General features: G+C 49.3%; 5 protein-coding genes across 5 annotated transcripts; 3 read left to right on the top strand and 2 right to left on the bottom strand.

Moving 5' to 3' along the window:
• Positions 1–590: 590 nt before the first annotated feature.
• Positions 591–2,528, top strand: ASPVEDRAFT_23400 (putative ATP-dependent Clp protease; the record flags this gene model as incomplete). The annotated part of the gene is made up of 2 exons (XM_040809540.1): positions 591–1,035; positions 1,108–2,528. The coding sequence occupies 2 exons, from the start codon at positions 591–593 to the stop codon at positions 2,526–2,528; spliced, it is 1,866 nt and encodes a 621-aa protein (XP_040662145.1).
• Positions 2,529–2,748: 220 nt separating this feature from the next.
• Positions 2,749–6,278, bottom strand: ASPVEDRAFT_35774 (putative Chromo domain protein Chp1p). Its single transcript, XM_040811068.1, has 4 exons — positions 4,831–6,278; positions 3,882–4,745; positions 3,498–3,829; positions 2,749–3,443 (listed from the first exon to the last, which is right to left on the bottom strand). Exons 1-4 carry the CDS (start codon positions 6,061–6,063, stop codon positions 2,918–2,920), a joined length of 2,955 nt encoding a protein of 984 aa, XP_040662144.1. The 5' UTR covers positions 6,064–6,278; the 3' UTR covers positions 2,749–2,917.
• Positions 6,279–6,707: 429 nt separating this feature from the next.
• ASPVEDRAFT_23398 (Rab family GTPase) lies at positions 6,708–7,622 on the top strand (the record flags this gene model as incomplete). The annotated part of the gene is made up of 4 exons (XM_040809539.1): positions 6,708–6,728; positions 6,804–6,816; positions 6,908–7,297; positions 7,357–7,622. 4 exons carry the CDS (start codon positions 6,708–6,710, stop codon positions 7,620–7,622), a joined length of 690 nt encoding a protein of 229 aa, XP_040662143.1.
• A 1,095-nt stretch (positions 7,623–8,717) lies between these two features.
• Positions 8,718–10,127, top strand: ASPVEDRAFT_35772 (putative mitochondrial carrier protein (Rim2)). The gene is made up of 3 exons (XM_040811067.1): positions 8,718–8,946; positions 9,016–9,742; positions 9,801–10,127. The coding sequence occupies exons 1-3, from the start codon at positions 8,831–8,833 to the stop codon at positions 10,017–10,019; spliced, it is 1,062 nt and encodes a 353-aa protein (XP_040662142.1). The 5' UTR covers positions 8,718–8,830; the 3' UTR covers positions 10,020–10,127.
• Positions 10,128–10,318: 191 nt separating this feature from the next.
• Positions 10,319–13,511, bottom strand: ASPVEDRAFT_182061 (uncharacterized protein; the record flags this gene model as incomplete). Its single annotated transcript, XM_040808885.1, has 4 exons — positions 13,211–13,511; positions 12,340–13,139; positions 11,622–11,794; positions 10,319–11,407 (listed from the first exon to the last, which is right to left on the bottom strand). The coding sequence occupies exons 1-4, from the start codon at positions 13,444–13,446 to the stop codon at positions 10,319–10,321; spliced, it is 2,298 nt and encodes a 765-aa protein (XP_040662141.1). The 5' UTR covers positions 13,447–13,511.
• Positions 13,512–13,570: the final 59 nt, after the last annotated feature.

The following is a 13,570-nucleotide window of genomic DNA, read 5'->3' as shown; positions in this document are numbered from 1 at the left end:
TTGAAAGGAGTCTTGAGGACCCGTTGTGGTTGGCAGGCACAACCAGCTAATGAAAACCATCTTATCCCGCGAGATCGGAGAACACATGCTCGCCAACACGAGAAAGGCACAGAGTCAAAATAGGTATGAGAAATGGCATCGCCCTTCAATGTGGAAGAACCAAGGGAGCGTTTGTCCTGAGTACAATTGGCGAGAGCCTCGGCAGCGATAGCGGCCAACCAAATCGCGTACCTCTTGAAAGAAATTGAGCAAAACTGATCAAACCCGACGGGATAGGACTTTAGCGAAAGGCATATCTGGTAGCAGAATGAAGATAGAAGAGCAAAAATTCCGACGCGATATTTATACATTGATTGTAGCCGTCATGTGGTGTGATTGGTAGATCGGCCCAAAAAGCGGGGGAGCTCAGGCCGGCGCATTTTGACGGGGCGGGTGATTGACTGATGGGATCTTATCTCACGACCTCCTCACCGGCTTGCATCTCCTCCGTCTCCTCCTCCGTCTCCTAGCTTCTCTTACAAGCCACAGTTTGGGAGCTTGAAAATCCCTGCTCTCAGTCTTAGTTGATTATTGCAACCGCAGCGCCCCTCATGCTGCGGCTGCCGTCATGGCCTTGTCGGCCGCCCGCACCGCATCGCTACTGCGTCCTCCGCTATCGGCGCCCGCTCGCCCTTCGTCCCTTGTATGCGCGTCGCGGGTTTGCGAGCTCATCAAGGTCCTTCCCTACCTTCACGCAGTTCGATAGATCTGATTTCACAAATCAGCCCTTCTCCGGCGTCTACGAATCTGGCCTTCCCACAGCTGGCCCGCTGGGTTCCACCCCAGCATTTGGAGCCCCTCGGATTACCCCAAAGACACTAAAGCAGTATTTGGATCAATTCGTTGTCGGTCAGGACCGTGCGAAGAAGATACTGAGTGTTGCCGTATATAATCACTACCAACGGGTGCAAGAGCTCCAAAGACGCCAGGAAGAAGCTGAGGAGCTACTTGCCAAACGTGCGCGCAGGGAGTCGGTTGAACACCATCCCGTTGAAGGTAAGCCTTACAACTGTCGGCGATAATTGAGGGCTATCTTTGTACCCATAGCTTACTGATATAACCTTTCAGACGAGTTTCCAGGCCAGCAACGCACTACCTACCTGTCCCCCGAGCCTGCAGCACCACCACCACCCCGTCTGGGCGCAGACAAGGCAGAGCTGGACGAATCATCACAACTACAGCTCGAGAAATCCAATGTTCTTCTTCTAGGGCCGTCCGGAGTCGGGAAGACGTTGATGGCAAAAACATTGGCCAGGGTATTGTCGGTTCCATTTAGCATCTCCGACTGCACTCCCTTTACACAAGCTGGTTATATCGGCGAAGATGCAGAAGTATGTGTGCATAGGTTATTGGCTGCTGCAAACTATGACGTCGAGCAAGCGGAACGCGGAATAATTGTTCTGGACGAGATAGACAAAATTGCAGCCGCAAAGGTCAGCCATGGTAAAGATGTGAGTGGCGAGGGAGTACAGCAAGCCCTCCTCAAGATCATCGAAGGCACGACGGTACAAGTACAGGCAAAGCAAGAACGCAATGCTCCTCGTATCAACGGCACTCCTAGCTCTTCGGCATATCCTTCGAATAACCCACTAGGGAATTCTCCCTTTACGCCCCCGAGTGGCGGAAACACGCCGCACAAGGGCGAGGTCTACAATGTTCGCACCGACAACATCTTGTTCGTATGCTCCGGCGCATTTGTTGGGTTGCACAAGGTCGTCATGGACCGGATATCTCGAGGCTCCATGGGTTTCGGCCAACCAGTTCGGACGCCGGCTCAAACCTCCACCGAACGCTCACATTCTGACCCTACAACTAACCAGCCTATTCCCATACTCCCCGGGTCCGAAGAGGAGGCCCTCTACAAAAAGCATCTCCCATTTTTTACCCCTCCATCAACCTTATCACCCGAGGCCGAACCTACGTATTTCAACGCTTTGGATCTGCTTAGCCCTACAGACCTCCAAAATTACGGATTCATCCCCGAGCTCGTTGGCCGCATCCCGGTCAACGCCGCCCTATCCGCTCTAAGTCAACCCCTACTTGTCCGAATCCTCACGGAGCCCCGTAACTCCCTCGTCGCCCAATACACCACACTCTTTTCCCTATCGGGTATTGAGCTCCGCTTCACAACACCCGCTCTTCATAAAATCGCTGCGAACGCTTTCACAATGGGCACAGGGGCGCGTGCACTCCGCACAGAGATGGAAACCATCCTCAGCGATGCAATGTTCGAAACCCCTGGATCGAGTGTGAAATTCGTCCTCGTAACAGAGCCCGTCGCAGAGCGCAACGAGAAGCCCGTGTATCTCGGCCGCGGTCAGGGAGGGCGCTTCCACTCTATAATCGCCGCTGAAGAAGATCGATGGGAAGAGAAAATGCAACAGAAGAAGTCAAAGGAGAGGAGAGGAAACTCTCATGCAGCTGGGTTTGAAGACGTACCTTCCATCTCCACATTCAGGGAGTATCGGAGTAAGGCTTCTGGGTCGTGAATACCTTTTGTCTCTTTTATATCCTGGACCGAGGCGCTTATATGTATGCTTCACTTACGAAAATAGTTTACAACTCGTGGCTTAGCACTGGCGCGTGAGATTACTGTTTAGCATTTCTCTCCACCATGGTTTCTTTCGTCCGTCTATTAGCACTTACGAGATCGCGGACTGGCTTTTTGATTCTACTTCAGTTGTACTGTACGTGGACATGACAGTGATATCCCGAATGATCAATATTCATAATCCATTAAATGCAGTGGTATCTTCTATGAATCTCTCAAAGTAGGGCCTGGGGTGGCTATGTAGAAGGAGGGCAAAAACGAAGTGTGGTTCATAGCTGATAGTATAATGTACCTACAGTCAGAAGAGAGACCCGTGCGTCCACTTCCTCACTGATAAGGCTGACCGTACGTATGCTGGAAAAGAGGTTGGTGGGTATTAGACGAACTAGGTCGCTGCTCATAAGCCGGAGTACTGGATGGCATCGGGGTCCGTGGAGTATAAGGTGAGGGCTCCGCTGTAGAAGAACTTGGTGTCTCTTGGAGGAGTGTGGTTTGTATTCTTTTGGGGTCGATTTGGTGAAGATTATAGAACTCCTGGGAGCTTCTGATTTCGATATGTTGCCAATCTGCCCATCTTTTGAGGGGCTCCAGAGCTGTGATCATGGAGAAACGGCGGAAGCGATGCGCATTGACTATACTCCAGCCAGCAAAGAACTCCGCAAGATGGTCAGTGTCGCGCTGTTCTTGGGTGCAATTGCTAGGAATAGTTGGACAGTCGTCCGAAGTTCGCGAGCCATATCTGGGCAGCATAGATGGGGAGATGACGGAGCTATGGTTATCTTCGATGCTTGGAAGACGACCGTCAGCAGGGGATAATCCGAGTCGTCCGAGTAAATGAGAAATGGCAAGCCACCTGGCCCTTATTAGTGGAGCTCATGAAAGGGATGTGCACGCAAACAATACGTACCAAGATTTCTTTGGTTTATCGCTGATCTCGACCTGCTTCGACAGCCAGTTCGAAATATCGGGACGTACCATTATTTTCCAATTTCCTGGAATTTTCGTTCGAGTATACTCGCAGAACCAACCCAGAATTATCGTTGCAGCATCCGGTTCGCGGACCATGAAGTCTTCAGTTAATAGGATGACACCCCCATGCGGAAATAGCCGCTGGGCGTGCACTTGGTGACCAGCATATTTAAGTGGCTGAGAAATGGAAATATTCCAGAAAGTCGATGACTTGCGGAGGATTTCTTTGAAGAATGGGATAGTCTCGTACTGAACGAAAGACTCATGGAACTATCCAGTTGTTTGTTAGTAGGATACGGGAAAGGAAAACAGGAAAACAAACAAGAATAACCCCTTGCATCGTATTCTTCTTGACCATGGCGACAAATCTTTCCCAATCCACATCCACGCTGTTGGAGAACAGTAGAGAGGTGTGTTTTCTTAAGAATGCGAGGATTAGCTCCTTCTCATTTCTGACGAGCTCCGAATCACCAGGAAACCAGACAAAGAACATCTCTGCTCGTTGAGGTTTATCCGTGTTACTGATCGTAGCCAATTTCTTAAAGCTAATGCCGAAGTTGGAGTACAGGAGTTCATCCAAATCCGGAGTTGCATCAAGGTTCGATCCATCTGGTGCGGGGGCCTGAGTAGGATGAGCGGTGCGGTTCATGGATTCGGTGGAGGGTATGACTTTCTGAACAGTCGAATTACTGGATACGATCGGAGTTGTGGGCGAGTTCAAGGAGGATGGCATATAAATTGCTGTGTCCGGAGGAGGGTCCAGTGTGGGAAGACTTGTAGAAGGTTTGGTATTTTCTTGTGCGACGTCGATGCTGCGCGACAGCTGCACACCACTTGGCACATGAACCGTACTTGGCCCAAGGCTACCACCAGCCGAAGTGTTATTAATTTCTCTCAGATGAGGGTAAATTTTCGCGCGTGAATCCAAGCTCTCCATGGGTCTGAGAGGGCCCCTAAGAGTGAGGTGAAGGTATCCTCTTTCGGACCAAGAGGCACCGGAATCAAGGAAGTTGAAATCTGGAGAACCTGGAGGGTACGCAAGCAGTATTTCGTCCCACGCGCCGCGGTTTATATGTGCTATTGCAACCTGATTTGCTTGCCAAAGCGACATCGCTGCTCTGCGAAGCGTCGGCTCGGTGTCATCGAATCCCTCGACCCATCCATTCGCAAGTTTTTGGTTCACCATCTGGTAAACGGTGTCGTGTTAGTAGCCTGACGCGGTATACCGGGAGTAGAAATCACATAATAATTTCGCTCTTATTGGGACTTACACCGTGGCATAGTGCATTATATTCATCCAGAGTACATAGATCCTTGAACCACAACTCAATTACTTTTCCTACCTTCATCTTAAAAATTCCCCTCGCCTCCTCGAAAGGTATGCCGCATAATCTAACGTCACCAATTTCCAGCTTTTCAGGGCCGAGGTAGATCGTGACATATAGTTCCCCGCGGCTCCACCAACGCTTGGGGTGTAAGAACTTAGATGTGCTGCTAGGTCTCCTAGGGGGAAACTCCAAGTTGAACTCGCTGGTTGGCTTGGCGGATTCATGGTGAGCTGCCATATTATTTATGGGCTCGCTGCGGGTTTCGATGGGTTCAGGGTTTGTCACATTCCACGCATTGTTGTTTGGAATGGATGAAGTAACCGGTGATCTTTGATAGCGATGAGATGATCGAGGCGAGTCCAAAGGATCATCAGAGGCATGATCAATTCGACTCTCATCCGCAATATCTGTTACTAGGCGGGAGGGGCCAAGTTGCGTAATATCGGTGGGCGATATAGGAGCCCAGTCAGTTGGCCGCCTGAGGTCGAGCTGGTTCTTGTCTGGTGCTGGCTCAGTTCTTCCTAACTTCTCATATCTCCACTTTGTCGACAGGTTTTTGAACAGTTTGGGTTTATCAGTGCAACTGGGTTTCTTAGGCCGGGCTGAATCCGGGGTGGACTGGCTGGGTCCAAAAAGAACAGGCGGCAACCGTTGAGCTGATGATCCCAACAGTCCTTGTCTGGCTGGGTGAACCCCATCTTGAAAGAGTGATCTGGGAGCTGGGCCCGGCTGGAGCTTTGTCGAGCCGCCCAAGCCTTTATCTGAATTCGTCCTTCGGATAGTTGGGGCGGTATGCTTGGCAGGAGTTGAGTTGGCCTCTGATGCTGAGAGTTTCCGCCGTTTTATTGATCTTCTGCGCTTTCTCTCATCGCTTTCCTCTTGGAGTCGGACTAACCTCGCTTCCCAAGTAGCTACATCAAAGGCGGATTCCTTTCCCTCGGAAATTAGCTGCTTTTTCAGTTCCCAATCTTGTAATGTCTCGCCGAAGTTAAAGCTTCCTGCAGGCTCCCAAGTACATCTATCAAGAGAGTAACCAAGCCACCGAACGAGATATCTCATCCCATCCGGGAACTCTTCCTCTGCTAAGATTGTCTCGACATCATATTCAGACTGTTGTTCACTCTCAACAGTGGATGTAAGAGATATTTCATCATCGCTGATACCTCCCGCCTCCATGATCAGACAATGGTCCTGCAGTGGAAATTATGCCGCTTCCAAATTTGACCTGCAGAGAGTGGAGCTCCACGTTCTCCTGTTCTGAGGGATTTGCAAACATAGGACGACACTTGGTACAATGCCCGGAATGTAGCTGCAGCGCCACAAATTCTGGAGCAGATGCCCCATGAAGTTGGGACAAATATGTTGATCGTCTCCCTGCAAAGCCGTGTGCTTGATCGATATGCAAACCACCAGTCCGGGCCTTTAAAAAGAAACACACATGAAACGAGCGGGGCACGTGATCCACTTACTAGGCCCAAAGGGGGTTACGACGGCCACCGGCTCCTGCGACGAGGGCGGGAATTCATCATCTGGACCTCCTGGAGAGCCTCCTATCTGTGATTTCTCGCTTCCCCCTTGCAAGAAAGGTGCGTACTATGTCCCAGATGCTTCTCGTTGAAGCAGCTCTTTCCTATGTTTCCACCACCGCCAACCTGGCTTTGTTGACTAACTCTCGCGTGCCCCTCCAGAACTGAGTTTCCACCTGTTGTCGGTTTCCGCTCACCAACTGCCTACGGATCCAGCCACGTCGAGTCTTGCCTAACCACCAACTTTACACCTTACCTATATCAGAGCTCAGTAGGCTCTTCTAGTTGTTAATTATGGCTAACGACGAGTATGATGTGAGTTCCCCAGCCCTTCTATCCTACAAAATATTCCCGAGGAACGAAGACCGCTAACATATGACTGCCTAATAGTTCCTCTTCAAAGGTACGTTGCCACTGCCCGCCGGACAGAACAGCCGCGATCCCCTTCGCCGAACTCAACTCAAACTAACACCGACCTATCTATATTCGGGTAGTGGTGCTTATTGGAGACTCTGGTGTTGGAAAGTCCAATCTGTTGAGTCGATTCACCCGAAACGAGTTCAACTTGGATTCCAAATCGACTATCGGTGTCGAGTTCGCAACCCGTTCCATTCAGGTTGATTCCAAGACAATCAAGGCTCAAATCTGGGATACCGCTGGTCAAGAGCGTTATCGCGCTATCACGTCCGCCTACTATCGGGGTGCCGTCGGTGCGCTTCTCGTTTACGATATCAGCAAGCATCAGACTTACGATAACGTGAACCGGTGGTTAAAGGAACTCCGCGATCATGCCGACTCTAACATCGTTATTATGCTGGTTGGTAACAAGAGCGATTTGAGGCACCTACGAGCTGTTCCCACAGAGGAAGCCAAGCAATTTGCCAGTGCGTTTCTCCTTGATTTCCACATTTGATACCTCCCGTCAGGTGTTGACAGATAATAGGCGAGAACAACCTCTCCTTCATTGAGACTTCCGCCCTGGATGCGAGCAACGTTGAACTAGCTTTCCAGAACATTCTCACAGGTATGACTGCATACGAACAAACTCCAGTACACTCTCCTAACAGCTTGCTCGCCATAGAAATCTACCGCATTGTGTCCAGCAAGGCTCTTGAAGGTGAATCTGGCGGTGCCTCGGTTGGTGAGCGTCGTCAAATAATCGACATTGAGAAGACCCAGGATACCGAAAACAAGGGAGGATGCTGTTAAAATTAGTACAACGGTGTTCCGGTTTAGACACGACATGCCGACCGCAACGAGCCTTTAAATTTGTGATGAGATAATTGAATGGTCTTGACGTTTCTTTTTTGCCTGTTTATTTGGCCTCTGCGGAGATGATACACAAGAGGGGCAATGGACATTGTTGGGAAAAGGCATACGGGAATATGGACATTGTCTATCAATGCTTATTGGGCCTTACACTACCCCGGACACCTTATTTTGTCATTTTCTACTTCGACTTCCTTTTAACCAGCCTTCTATTCTTTTTACCTTCAACTTGATGAAAATGCTATTTCAAACTCCATCCCGCTGTTCCATCTTCCTTCCCTTGTTTTGACCGCGTCACATTCAAATCACTTGTTCTTAATCCATGGCCCCCTCCACTTCCTGAGTCTTCCAGTGCCTGGCCGAGTTTCATTATTCTTATTTGGCGTCTGTGAAATGGCTGTGCGGTCTGTATGCAGTTATCCTTGTAGCTATGATGTGAATAATGTTTACACTGAAAAACGATGAAACTAAGGATTTGGTAGATCAAGAGCTGCGCGACAAGGGAGCAGAGGCCCAAGCTACGCGCCTGCCTAGGAATCTCAGCTTGTCTTCCAGTTGAAGGAATCCACTGACGACCGGTAACAAATGAGATTCAGCCTTGAAAGCAAATAACAGGCGAGCCGTCTTATTCAACTGGTCGAAACTATCCTGAATAAGCTCATAGAAACTTTTCTTCGAGGCCGGAATGACGATAAAGATAAATAATCTTGTTGTAGGAGTTCTGAGTTAGTCCTTTGTCAATGGAGGCCTCAGGGTCTCAGGGAGACCGAGAGCCAACAGAGTCAAGCCAGGACGTAGTCCAATCAAACCTCGGGTATTGAAGAAGCTTGTTTTGAATCATACATCCAATGAAAACTCCAAATTTAGTTATAGGTTCGTCCATCATGGGCAGAATGAATGGATGTCTCAGATTGATTCTGCAACACGTCTGGTGGTCTCCGAAACGAGAAGGGGTCCCGGAACTGCATCTTATCTCCGCAGCGGATTACATAACCCCGATCCTAAAAAATTCTGGACCAATTTGCCTTCGAGATTCCTTCATTACCGCTTCACATGGATTGACAAAGCCAAGATCGGCCTCTTTTCTGTCCTCCGAATCGCCTTCTCATTTTTCACTTAGCTGGCAGCCTCAAGGCAAATCTCCCGACATGCAGGCTATGCAGAACGACACGAAAGACGCGGCTCTCAATGCTGTACACGAAAAGCCGATCACTCCGCAAGTGCAGCAAATAAACAGCTCATGGACGCATCTGGTAGCTGGCGCGTGAGTATTCCCATCAGCTATCCTATAAAACGCGGTCATTATATTTCCGGGATGCTAACTTCGTCTCAGCGCTGGCGGCATGGCAACTGCCCTCCTCACATCTCCCCTTGACGTCCTCCGAACGCGCCTTCAATCCGATTACTACCGCTCCCAACTCAAATCCACCATCTCCGCACAACATACACGCCCGTCCATCGCGCGCTCTTTTATTACCCACTTTAGCGAAACCTTTGAAATTCTCTTCTCCATTCATCGCGTCGAGGGCTGGCGTAGCTTATTCCGCGGCCTCGGGCCCAGTCTTACAGGTGTTGTCCCGGCGACAGCAATCAAATTTTACGCGTATGGGAATTGCAAACGGCTATATCCCGAACTCTTAGGGATTAATAAAGATGCGACATCAGTTCACGCGCTGTCCGCCGCCACCGCAGGCGTTGTGACGGGGACAGCGACGAATCCGATTTGGCTAGTAAAGACCAGATTACAGCTTGATAGATCGCATGCGAACAGTGATGGGTCATTGAGACCGCCGCAGTATCGGAATAGCTACGATTGTGTTAAGCAGGTTATCCGGCAAGAGGGAATCAAGGGCCTCTACAGGGGCTTGATGGCCAGTTACTTGGGGGTTATTGAGACGACATTACATTTGGCTGCTTACGAGCGGATAAAGGTCATGGTTGCTCATCATTATGAACGACATGGGAAGGCCCAGTCGAGTGAAGTGACGCAGGGGCTGATAATGAGTGGCGCGGCGGGCGTTTCCAAGCTGATTGCTGTGCTGATTGCCTATCCTCACGAAGTAAGTTGTATTCATGCTCAAGAAAACCGAACAAGATCACTAAGACTTTCTTACACAGGTCCTGCGAACACGACTGCGACAAGCCCCAATGGCTGACGGCCGCCAGAAATACACAGGCGTAGTGCAATGCCTGCGGCTAATGGTGAAAGAGGAAGGTTTCGTCGCCTTATACGGTGGCCTGACGGCCCACATGATCCGGACAGTTCCCTCCGCGGCGATCACGCTGGGAACGTATGAACTGGTTCTAAAACTGCTGAGCGGAACCTCGTCATCGTGAAGGGTGTTCGGTTTTATAGAACAGACGACTTACTGTATATTACGATTGTAGATTATATTTCTCATGTATAATAGACCGGGCAATTAGATGTCTTGTAATATATAATAGATATCCTACTTTTTGGATTTTTGGATGCTTTTAGAAAAGTCCTCTGTACTGTTTACATATATTCGAACTGTAATAGGCTAATAGCCTGTTGGCGTATTTTCTTGGCCGAAGCCCTCGGAATGTCCTACGTATATATCCTTTTACTCCGTATTATAACTGCCAATATACTTCAGAAAACAGATTCGCTCGAACTAATCCCACGCGATCCCTAATTCCCGCTCCGAAATCGCGGTTCGGAGTTCCTCCATCTCATCGCCTCTCTCCTTCATCACCCATTCAAGAGTATCACCAAACGTCTCACCGTTATTTCGGAACCAGTCCCCTAGAGAGAGCACAAAGGTTTCAACCTGCTCTTTCAACGGACAATGTTCCCGTAGCCAGAGGACCTGCCCCGGGTCAAGTTTCATCATGTCTTGCACGACGTAGTAGTGTGGGATTTCATCTCCCCACCCCTCCGAGCCAGGCTCATGGAATATATCATTCCGAAAGCGCGAGCGGTATTTGGCAGAAGAATTATAGGCCGTGGTTGGGTGGGTGGTGTAAAAGTGACGGTCTGTAGGTTCGGAATTCGGGTCATAGAACCCGTACGGTGTCGAGGTGTTATGCATAGGGTAGTTTAGGTGGACGTTGAAGGTAAGTTGCTGGTTGCTCTCAGGGTAGTGTTTTCGGAACTTTCGTTGGATAGTCCCATTGCTCGGACAAATGTGGTTTTGGACGATATCGGTAATGACTAGGCGTATGTCCTCAATCTCGGCTAGGTCTGGCGTGGTCCAGTTGTGGAGGAGCTGTGCGCGCTCGGCGACGGTATTCCGCAAACTGCGGCTATATCGATCGTGCTCACGCGTATGAAACGCGCGGTGGTACAGCCATAGTCGGTAGATAGCGCGGCGCAGGCGGAATCGCTCCTCGTTGCTGAGCGAACGTCGGTTCTCGAAATCCATCTTCCATTTCTTGATAGGATATATTATCTCCCATTTCTGAGCGGCTCTACCAATCTCAACAACTTGTTTGAGGAGAGATGCTGTAAGCGGTGCCGTTCGATGAAGATGTGGTGGTTGGCTTGTATTGTGTGTCGCTACCTGGACGATATCATCGACAGGGCCGAACTCCACCTCCGCAACCTCAATGAGGATTTGTAGCTTGTTCGATCGATTGAAGACGTCGCGAAATCGGCGTGACGCTGCTGCGAGGTTCATGACGTCGGATATGGTATCGCAGGAGCGAAATATATGCAGGAGGAGCTCCGTGGCAAGATAGTTGAAGCGCATAGTGTCTGTATCCTCTGGAATTAGGTACGCTCAGATAAACAATGGCATTCTGGTGGTCATTGACGGTTATTACTAACGGCTTACCTGTTGTAATGTATTTATTTTGTCTGGTGATATTATTTATATTTCGTGTCAAGATTCTTGCTAAAAAAACACAAGGCACAGCTTCGTTATAGCAGTAATTCAACTGCCGTCACGAACAATGTATGACTCTTCAAGTTGCGACCCCGCCCTTGGGGCTGTCTGAGAAGGTAAGAAACTTGGGCATGACTGAAGTGTTGAGAATCATCTCAAAATTATGGGACTGGACTCCCTTTAGCCACAAAGGGCTGGATAAAAAGAGCGATGCCATGATGGTTGAGAGTGTTCCAAGGTTGAGGAGGAGCTTGGGCGCCCAAGCTCCTTTAGTAGTTCATTATTTAGTTATGCAGTTATCGCGCTTATATAATCATGTGGTTGTATAATTTCCATTGTCTTCAATACTATTGGCTACAATGTTGTTCATAATCTGGTCTGCTTCTGCCAAAGATGTTCCCAAGTACAAGACGAATGGCTGTGATATGGCTTGATAAACTACTTCTTTAATGGATACTGGCATTAAAACTAACGGAGACAAAATATTCAGTCGGTTAGAGCAATTGAATAGTACGGTTGGGCAACGTTTCCTTACACACGGTGCATTTTGTTAATGGCTAGCTAACTTCAGAAGAGGAACGACGAAGAACAAGGCATAAATATTTTCTTTTAACTACCTCGTAGTGAGACGTTGAAGTTGCACCCACCAAAGACGCCTTCAATATGACCGTGAACATGAATCCCACGCATATACATCCTTCAGGATATCAAGTCTAAGAGTACATCGAAAAAACAGTGAATAAATCGAAAAAACGGCGCTTATTATCCGAAAAGCACCCGGGTGTCCAGAGCACCCGGTTTCCGCTCACCCACTCCCATCTCCAAATCTGACCGCTTGGATAGTCGCTCAGTTTGTACGTCCCTCCGCTTGGCGTACCGCGCGGCCTTGCTAACCCGAATATCACGACGGACCTGGTTGGGGCTCACGTACTCCTTGTTCTCGTAGATAACAGGGCCACCGAAGCTACCTTCCAGGATAACAATAGGTGTGAGGACGAACCGAGGCCCAATCTCAACAAGAGAAAGTTCGGGACCATCCTTGGGGTTGTGAACAGGCTTTGCAGCTTCTTCCTCACCATCCTTCTTCTTGCCTCCACCTTCTGACTCTCTGATTTCGAAAACGCGGATCCAGATTTTGCCGTCGACACCGTAGATTCCAATGACACGGTCGATGAAGGGCTTCATTCCCTTGACACCGCGCTTTGGTACACAGAACACGCCACGGAGCATCTCCCTGATCAGTCCCCGGTACTCGTTTCCAGGCTGGCTCATGACGGGGCCTTGCTCGTCAAACGACTGGTCGAAAACGACAATCCCGCGACCACCCTTCAGGCAGTTACCAGCAAATCCAGTGTTCAACTCCGCCATGGTGTGCAAGTTATTGACATGGAACTTGATCGTAGGCCCGTTCGGCGGTCGTGAAAGCCACAGGTATAAATCTTGTCCATTCTTCTTGGCCTCGAGGAAGAAAATCACGTTGCAGGAGTGTAAGTCGGCGAGAGAGTTTAGAAGTAGGTTGTAGCCAGCAGCCTTCTTTCTCGAATCCAACTTGCTTTCCTTGTGGGAGTGGGGAAGTAATGAGGTGAGATCGGAGAGAAGATGTCGGTGACTAAATAAAATCCAGTACAGTCAGTACATTGAGCTCAAATTTGATACTGCGATTCCAGATTGAGCACTTACCGAGATGTGACACCTCGCGAGGTGAGCATAAGTACACGGGTCTTAGGCATGAGCCCAGCGGAGAGCTGCTTCTTTGCTGAATCGGCGGTATTTTCCTCCTCATCTTCTTCACTATCGCTCGTATCGTCGGCATCATTGAGCATTTCCTCCATCATAACATCTTCATCATCATCTTCTTGTTGTTTCGCAAGTTCGCGGGACCTCTTTTTGGATACTGTCTTGTAGACGGAAGCCATTTTGGATTAATTATTGCAGGGATTGCAAAATCTCGAAGTTGGTGCTTTTGATTGCCCGCAAAACCCTTCGCCGAAAAGCAAAAAGTTGCGGGCAGAATAATTTTTTAGTACACCGCCTTTGAAG

The sequence above is a fragment of the Aspergillus versicolor genome (assembly GCF_001890125.1).
Source record: "Aspergillus versicolor CBS 583.65 unplaced genomic scaffold ASPVEscaffold_1, whole genome shotgun sequence".
NCBI classification, from domain to species: Eukaryota; Fungi; Ascomycota; class Eurotiomycetes; order Eurotiales; family Aspergillaceae; genus Aspergillus; species Aspergillus versicolor.
The sequence above is the reverse complement of the archived record's forward strand: the minus strand, read 5'-3'. Positions and strand labels throughout refer to the sequence as shown.